Source organism: Lipotes vexillifer, unplaced genomic scaffold (assembly GCF_000442215.2).
Source record: "Lipotes vexillifer unplaced genomic scaffold, Lipotes_vexillifer_v1.1 scaffold190, whole genome shotgun sequence".
Taxonomy (NCBI): domain Eukaryota; kingdom Metazoa; phylum Chordata; class Mammalia; order Artiodactyla; family Lipotidae; genus Lipotes; species Lipotes vexillifer.
In genome coordinates this window covers 500,533-509,594 of record NW_006794958.1, presented here as the reverse complement: position 1 = coordinate 509,594, position 9,062 = coordinate 500,533, and the positions used below count along the sequence as shown (strand labels likewise).

The window sequence follows — 9,062 nt, the reverse complement described above, 5'->3', positions numbered from 1 at the left end:
TGCTGAACCAAGCTTCTGTTACTATAATAAAGTACATAAAGATATAAAAAATGAACATTTAGTATCCAACCATCATATTCAAATAAACACTGGCCCTCCAAAGTATTTTGTTGAAGAAAAGAATGATGATGTTGATAACAGTGGCCTCCCAATATTGCATAATGATCAGGATGAGAGTTTGCTATTTGAGGATGTTAATACAGAGTGTAATGATGTGAACCTTCCTCCCTTGAACAGTAAATGCAAATCTTTATGTGTGTCAGACAAAACTGCTCTGAGTGAAATGGCACTGGGCTCTCAGTTCTTAATTTCTGATGAACTTTTGTTAGGCAATAATTCTGAACCCCAAGATCAAATTATCGGTGATACGAATAGTTGGAAATCTCATGAAGATTTGAGAGGTGTACATGAGGAAAAACTGAAGAATGATGAATATGGTTTTGACTGCTCTAAGGATTTATTTTCTGTTACCTTTGATTTAGGATTTTGTAGTCCAGATACTGATGACGAAATACTAGAACATGCATCAGATACAAATAAGAATAAAATTTTAGATGATCTATCTGGAGGGTGTTTAGACATTAAGGAGATAAATGATGTGAATTATGTTTCAAATCAAGCAGTAATATCAAGAGACCATGTTGATAGTTCTACGAGTGTAACCATTACTAACCTATCAAGTGAAGATAAGCAGAGTCCAACTTTTGCATGTTTTCCAATGAATGCAACAAAAAATAAAGAATTTATGTCTCCTGGTTATTCTCAATTTTCATTGCCAGTAGGAGAGAAAGTTATGAGTACACCACTTTTTCAATCAAACACGCCGAACTCATTTTCTAAGAAGAGAATAGAAATGGCTAGGAAGTCAGATTCCAGTAAGGGAAAAATAAATCTACAAAGTTTCAAAGAAACATTGAATTCAACTTTTGATGATTCGGGACTTTCTATAGAAAAGGCTAAAAGCAGGGAACAAATCAATCTGCATCAATCCTGCCGTTCTGCTAAAGGTAAGATTCCATCTTTATAAAGTACAAATCTTTCTAGAATGATTACTTTGGATCATATTCTATAATTTTTCAAATGTAGTTTCTCAGTATATGGTGTATTGAATTAGGTAATCAATGTACTATATATTTCTTAAGTTGATGCTTACTGATCCAGTATTTATTTTATCTGCATATACTTATGGCATGTATGCCATAGGAAAGGTATTATGCTAGACACTGTGAAATGTAGAAGTGTAAGATTTGGCTCTAGCCCTTTATTGTAAAACACAAACAACTGTGTGACATGTACATTTGAAAAGATACCAGTAAAACATGGAAATAACTACCAAGTGAATAATAAGGTGGCAGACATCTAGGAGGTTCAGAAGATGAAAACATTTTGAACTGGATTAGATTGGAAATGTTGACTTTAAAGGTAGGTTTCCATTTTGGCTCCTCAGGAATATTCATGATTTGGATAGGGAATTTGGATGTTATAAAATAGTGAAAACAAAGGGAAAGAAGGAAAGTGTAAGATTTTGGTGGGATAGTATAAAGTAGAGGATTTATATAGCAAAATTTAGAAATAAGCCTGTATTTGGAAGATTGAGATAAGACCATAGCAGATCTATAGGAATCTTTGGATTTCTGTGATCTAATTCTACAGAAAACCCAGAAAATAGATGTTTAGTATTAAAATGATTTAAATATCCTTTAGATCCTGTTATAGAACCCAACTCTAGTTTGTGTATAGATTATTATAGCAGGCCATTTATGAATTTTATTCTTTATGGCTGAGGAAAAAGAATAGTTGTAGGGTAAAATGAGAATTTCCTTTGTAAATCTTTTTCTTATCTGTTCTCATTAGCATCAAGGGCATGATTAATGAATGTTTTATTTAAGAAAAACTTATTTAAAATAAGTTCTGGAAATACAGTTGATTTTTAAAAAATGAATTCTGCATAGTTCTGGAGGTACTCTGACATGTGTATTTTTACTAAGTATGTTGCCTGTGATCCTTTAGTATTTGCTTTAACACCTTTATATTAAGTCTGTGTTAATGGGTGAGATAACTTTTCTTTGTGTCATATTTGCATTAAAACTTTTTTTCTAGCATTGTACTTAACTACTAACCATGGGCAATATAATTCTGAATACATATACATTAAGGAGCAATTTATTAGGGAATATTTACTTAGTATTTATTATTCCACTTAACTGAAATAGAAGACTTAGGATAATTTGCCATGTTATATATGTATACAATAATAGTTGATTAAAACACCATTAAAGCAGTTAAAAGGAAAGCTTCCTGGAATGATTTGCTTATTGTAGCTGAGCCCTGCATTTAACTGTGGCTTCCATAGAAGATAATGAAAAAAGGAAAATGAGTTGAATTATATAGTGATCATCTACAAAAAGGATTTATTCAAGTTTATCTGACTGGGTAGATGTTTTATTAGTATAGAGTGTGAGGAGAAATTTACTCTGTGAGTTTGTATTAGTTTTTTATTGCTGTGTAAAAAATTACTCCCCTTAAATTAGTGGCTTAAAATAACATCTCACAGTTTCTGTAGTTTAGGAATTTGAGAGTTGCTTAACTGGGTCGTTCTGGCTTTCTCTTAGGGTTATAGTCAAGATTTCACTTGGGGTTGCAGTCATCTGAAGACTTGACTGGGCATGTAGAATCTGCTTCCAAGATGGCTTATTTGAAAGTGGGGGAAGGTGATGGGAGGCACACAGGAATCTCTGGTCCATAGCAATTCTAAAATCTAGCAGAGCTGAGATTGGAAGTTTCTTGATTAGTACTCAAAGCCTGCTAATAATTCTCCATGGTTCTTGGCTTTGTACTCTGGATGCTTGGTTCAATTTCATAACAGGTAGCACCTGTGGAGTTTTCTCAGCCTGCTTCCTTTTAGTGAAAATTTGGGGATCCAAAGGCCTCTCTTCATTTTGTATTGTCTCTGCCCCTTTTAGTTATAGCTGGCTGTGTTTCTTCGCTTATAATTCTCATAAATCTTTGTGGATCTCTTGTGAATCTTATTTGAGGTTCATTCCGTTAGACACTAGCTGTGCCCACAAATCTTTTGGAGGTAAGTCCTTCTCTACCTTTGGCTTCTCCAAAGCCAAAGATGTTTAGAGATAGTTCCTTAATCTTCTTAGAAGGCCTGTTGTTTGAGAGGAAAAGTAAGAGACATCTTTAAAATGTTTGGAGGGCATTTTATCTGACTGAATGGTACTCTAAGGTACCACCTTTGATCTTTCTGAGGTCTTAAAGCATTTACAGTTACACCTTCAGCACCATTTGCACAATAGCTTCTTAGCAGTCTTCTAGATTAGATCTTTGCCTGGAACATTTCTTAATTTAATATTGTTTGCCAGCTGGAGAAGCTGTTAATCTTCAAAACCAGCAAGTCTCAACTGTTTCCTGTTTAACAGTACTTTCTTTAGTTCCTCTCTCTCCTTTCACATTTTACTTAAACAGGAAGAAGCATAGGTAATACCTTAAACACTTTGTCTGGAAATCTCCTTACTTATATCACCTCATTCATTAGGTATATTTTCATTTGGGGGTTTTTTTTTTTTGGCCACGAGGCACGTGGGATCTTAGCTCCCAGATCAGGGATCGAACCCGAACCCCCTTCATTGGAAGACGAAGTCTTAACCACTGGACTGCCAGGGAAGTCCCATTAGGTACATTTTCTACTTTCTGTGTTACCACAATGTTGCTAAACTTTCTGGCACTACATTAAGGATCCTCTTTCCTATAATTTCTAATAAGGTTTTTACTTCTTTCTAAGCCCTCACCCATGGCCTCCTAAATGGCCATTAATCTTCCTACAAACAATTCCTTTGAGGCTCTTCAAGCTTTCACTAAAACATTCCTCAAAAATCCTTTCAGCTTCTGCCCACTCTCTAGTTCTAAATTTATGTCCACAGTTTCCGGTTTTGGTATGGTAATTTCCTATTTCCAGGTACCAAAATCTGTGTTATTTACCTCTTGCTGCATAACAGATTTCCTCCACAACTTAATGACTTAAAACAACATATATTATTTCACCATTCCTTTGGACAGCATATATTATTTCACCATTTCTTTGGACTCTTTAGCTGAGAGTTCTGACTACGGATATTTTATGAGGTTGCAGTCAAGACGTTGGCCAGGGCTACAGTTATCTGAAGGCTTGAATAAGCTTGGAGGATCACATTGCCATTGGTTGGAGGCCTCAGTTTCTTGCCATGTTTGCCTCTCCATTGGGTTACTTCCTCTATTCTTATTATATAGCATTTGGCTTCCTCCAGAGTGAATGAGGCCAGAAAGAGAGCAAGGATGAGACCTCTTATGACCTAGACTCTGAAGTAACACACCTTCACTTCCATTATATTCTTCTGTTAGAAGCAAGTGACCAAGTGTGGCCCACCCTCAAGGGTAGAAGAATTATGATCCAACTCTTGAAAAGCAGGCATATCAGAGGATTTATGAACATATCTTAAAACAACCACAGGGCTTTTATGGAAGGTTTCATAAAAACACACAAAAGGTGTCTTCTGTCAAAATTTTATGAAAGTACAGAAATAGAACTTTCTTTAAGTATCTGAAAACTTGAAGGATTTGATTTCACGTGAGTGTTTTGTTTTTTAACATTCTTTCTACCTACGAATGTCTTGTTCCAATTACAACATTTGGGTGACTACCAATTTTTATTTTACACTTACTCACAAACACATATGTATATGTACACATTTGTACATACATACATTAAAAAAAATCTTTTCATATATTGTTTTGTAGCCTTCAACTAGAAAGAGAATAAGACATAAAGGGCAGAAAGACTATAGTAGATTTTAGAGATGGATTCTAGAACCAATAAGACTAATAAAATTGTATTTTGCACTCTTCTGGACTTTTTCAGTTAATTTATAAAACTGAACCTGAGTTAAATATATGTTTATTACCAAGAATTATCATGTCTTAATTTCTTCACTGGCATTGTTTTTATTTTCCTGTTTTTTCCCATGATGATTTTTGGGCCAAATTTCTAAAAAACTATCTTGTTTGAGAGTGAATAAATGTTGAGATTGCCAGAAACAATTCTTATTGGACCCATCAATAAAATAGATAGTTGTGGTTGGATAAACTTAAATCTGTTGACCAGATTCATTATTTTTTAATAAGTTATAGATGAACAGTTAACAAGCAGTGAAAGTGAAGATGATGAGATTTTCCGAAGAAAAAGTAAAAAGACAAAAGGAAATGTTTTGGAGTCCCCTCAGGTGAGTCATTCAATAATCACAATAACATGATCACATAAAATTTTTTGTTTCTCTTATTTTTTTTTTTTGGCCATGCCGCATGGCATGTGGGATCTTAGTTCCCCAACCAGGTATCGAACCCACACCCCCGGCCTTGGAAGCATGGAGTCTTAACCACTGGACTGCCAGGGAAGTCCTTTGGTTCCCCTTATAACTATTTTTTTTTAACTTTTTACTTTATTTATCTACTTCACCTAGAATCAGAAAAATAGCGAAGTTGATTCTCCACTTCATGCTGTCAGAAAGCGCAGGGTTCCTCCAAACAGAGTAAGTAAATAACAAATAATGTATAGTAATTCCTTTTGAAATAAATATTACAAGAGAAATATCTGTATAGATGACCATAGGTATATTTGATCTTATGGGTATATGTTTAACAGAAAAATAGATAGTAAATCCTATGTGACTGGAATTTCTATTTTAATTTTAAACTCCTTCAAAAAACTATTCCTATTTTTGTCAGTACACTCCAGCAATTCAGATTAAATACCTACTTTGTATCTACTGTGTGAGATATTGGGTATACTGTAAAGATTATTTCCTCGTATTGTTAAGTCTGCAATCTAATAGGAAGGATAGATAGTAAGTGGATAATTTCCATATAATTTTTTAAGTTAAGTGATTAGAAAAGATAAACCCTTAACCTAGACCTTGGGAGTTCTGGCAAGCTTCTTGAAGATAACACCTTACTTAAATCTTAAAGCATCTGTGGCAGTTAGGGAAGAGAAGGGAGAATGGAAGGCATTCCCAACAGCTTAAAGAAGGACACAAAGTGGGAAAACAGCATCTCTTGTGGTTGGATTGTAAAGAATTGTACCAGGAAGTAATATTGGAGACAAATCTGGGTGAGTTTTTGGAAGGCCTTATTCTTTCATTTGCTTACTGAATGGGCTTGAAAGAAGGAAAAGAAGGAGCCCACAATGACTCTGGTTTTGGCTTGGGCTAGTTGGCAGATGTGTCACATCTTTAGAGAAAACAAGAAAGAGTGGTAAGTTCAGTGTTGAACATGTTTGAAGTTCATGTGGGATAGTAAAGTGACAGTGTCTGGCAGGCATTGACAACTATGAGAATGTGAAATCTGGGTCGGGGGGCAGGTCTTAAGGCTAATAGTATTCATTTGTCATCAGTTTATAGCTGATAGCTAAATTTTGAGATTAGGAAATCTTGTGTGTTTTAATTCTCTAATACAAACTAGTATAATTGGTGCAAAATTAATTGAAAATGCAGTCAGTCCACATTAACTATGTATACTCATATAAAACTTCATTAGAAAAATTGTTTTAACTTGCTACTTGAACTAGAATTTCTGATTAACTTACTAGAAGTGAATTAAAATATTGATAATGCTGATGCTCAATCTACTTTAACCTAAAATTATTCCTGTTAATTGAAATTATTTTGATAAATTTCTTTTGATTCTTTTGATTGGTTTTATATTATCCTGCAAGAGATATTATAGTAGGTTTCATAGTCAAAATTTGTTGTTATATTGGTTTCTTAGTTTGAAAGGACTCATGTATGTTTGGACTAATTTTGATAGCTGTATTTACAGACTTAATTTTTTTTTTGTGAAGCCCTTCAGGGTCTTCTAAAGGAAAGAGTTAAACTAAAAACACAACTTTTCATCAGATACATTCAATTTCATACAAAATTGAATGAATACTATACTAGTATTACTTATATTACCTAATTTATTATGTTAGTACTTAGAATTACCTAACTTTTAAATTCTGAAATATTGTGTATTTATAACATGGCTCTGAGTTGTAAGAGCATTTTATTTTTCTAACAAGAAAATGTTAGGTCAACTATTTAAAAAGGAAAAATGAAAACAGAAGCAATAACCCTTGAGAAACACATTAAGATACAACACTCCAATTATATTTTCTCATGTAAGAATTTTATTGAATTTTAGTTAGATTTATCATCTAGCGATGAGAGTGAGAATTTTAGCAAACGAGATCCACAATCAGCAGACTTCAAGGATCATAATAAAAGAGGGATCAAAGTCCAAAAGAGACTGAGTCACCTAAAGGTAAACTTTTTTCAGTTTCTTATTTTTATATAAATATACTATATATTTTTTTTAAATTAGTAAAGAACAGTAGATTTTACACAGAAGTAGATTTTTCTCTATAATTTCTTATAGGAAAAAATCCCAAAATTAAAAAATACTTTGACACGAATTTTACTTTTTGTATTGGAATTAAAATCTTAAGGTGTGGTATTTTAGTTTCTCTTTGTTTTGAAACTATCTTGCAGTGTTGTGTTATTTTGAATGACTAAATGAAGAAACTTTAGTGTATTGAGGATTTAATATTCAAATTGAAGAAAATATAGAGACAGAAATCTGAGTTTTAGAATATTTGCTTTTGTAATAATTATATTGTTTTTCTTATCTCTATCCAATATTCACATTCTTGGAAAAGAATTCTCAGCACCTTTTTGTCTGATCAGTCTTTCTGTGGTACTGTATTTTTCCTGGAAAAAATTAATTAGCTGAAAGACTCAGGAGACTTTATGCTTATTAAGAAACATTCAGCAAGCTGATATGCTGACTTGTACTTTATTTTATTCATAACAGAATTAAAAGAAGAAATTTTAAATAGGTATACTACTTTATTATTTCTTCTTGCAGTTTTCTATTTTTATTATTTTTGATCTTAAAAGCACTGGCAAGAAATCCATTTTCCAGAACTGTTTCCAATTATTTGAAGAAATAAAATGATTTTCTTAAAGGCATCTTCCTTTTTTCTCATTTATCTTAGCTTGTAGCTAGGAAGTTTTTAGATGATGAAGCAGAACTTTCCCAAGAAGATGCAGAATGTGTTTCATCAGATGAAAATGATAAGTCAGAAAATGAACAGGATTCCTCATTACTTGACTTTTTAAATGATGAGACTCAACTGTCACAGGCTATAAATGGTAAGTGATATAATGATGCTTCTTTTTCTTTTGATTTTCAATGCCTTTAATGTGGTTATACTTAAATATTTTAGTCGGTTTCCAAAGAACTTTGACTTTAAAGGGAATTAAATTTGTCCTGTGTAAAATACTTGGTCATTTTCATTCAAATTCTGTTAATATTTGCTTTATGTGAGAGTTGATTGTTTATAGGCTTCTGCTAATTTGATTATGTCTCTTCAGAATGACCTAGTTGGCTCAATGTCAGATGTTCATTTAAACAAGTATTTAGTGCCTGCTATGTGCCCAGTACTATGTAAGGTTCTTGAGAAAGCTGCATCTGTGAGCGAAATGGACAAAACCCCCTTCCCTTATGAAGCTTACATTTGAATGGAAGAAGACAAGCAATATACATAATAACTAAATTATTTAGTATAAGATGAAAACTTTACAGAAAAACAAAAAGAGTTGAGTAAGATGAAGATTTGGAGTGGCAGCAGTTAGGGGTATTAACAGATAAGCTGCAAATTTAAGTAAGGTAATTAGGGGTAGCCCTCATTGAGGAGGTGACATTTAATCAAAGACTAGAAGGAGATGAGGAATCCAGCAGTGTGACACAAAGCTAAATTTAAAACCAGCTGAGACACAAAGCTAAATTTATTAAATTTGCTAAGGTAAGGGAGATCTACTTTTAGAAAACAGTCTCCCCAAACAATGCTTGAGCAGGTCTTCTATACAATATATTAAGAGCAGATGATTCAGATTGGCTTTAATAGAAATGGGGGGCTTCCCTGGTGGCGCAGTGGTTGGGAGTCCGCCTGCCGATGCAGGGGACGCCGGTTCGTGCCCCGGGCCCGG

At 33.5% G+C, this 9,062-nt stretch overlaps 1 protein-coding gene across 1 annotated transcript in view; it reads left to right on the top strand.

Annotated features, from left to right (window-relative positions):
- FANCM (FA complementation group M) overlaps positions 1-9,062 on the top strand; it is a 54,932-nt gene that overhangs the window by 33,296 nt on the left and 12,574 nt on the right. The window contains 5 exon segments of the mRNA XM_007467368.1: positions 1-1,007; positions 5,170-5,261; positions 5,499-5,567; positions 7,216-7,335; positions 8,069-8,225. Of these exon segments, the coding sequence (XP_007467430.1) occupies positions 1-1,007; positions 5,170-5,261; positions 5,499-5,567; positions 7,216-7,335; positions 8,069-8,225 (1,445 nt within the window).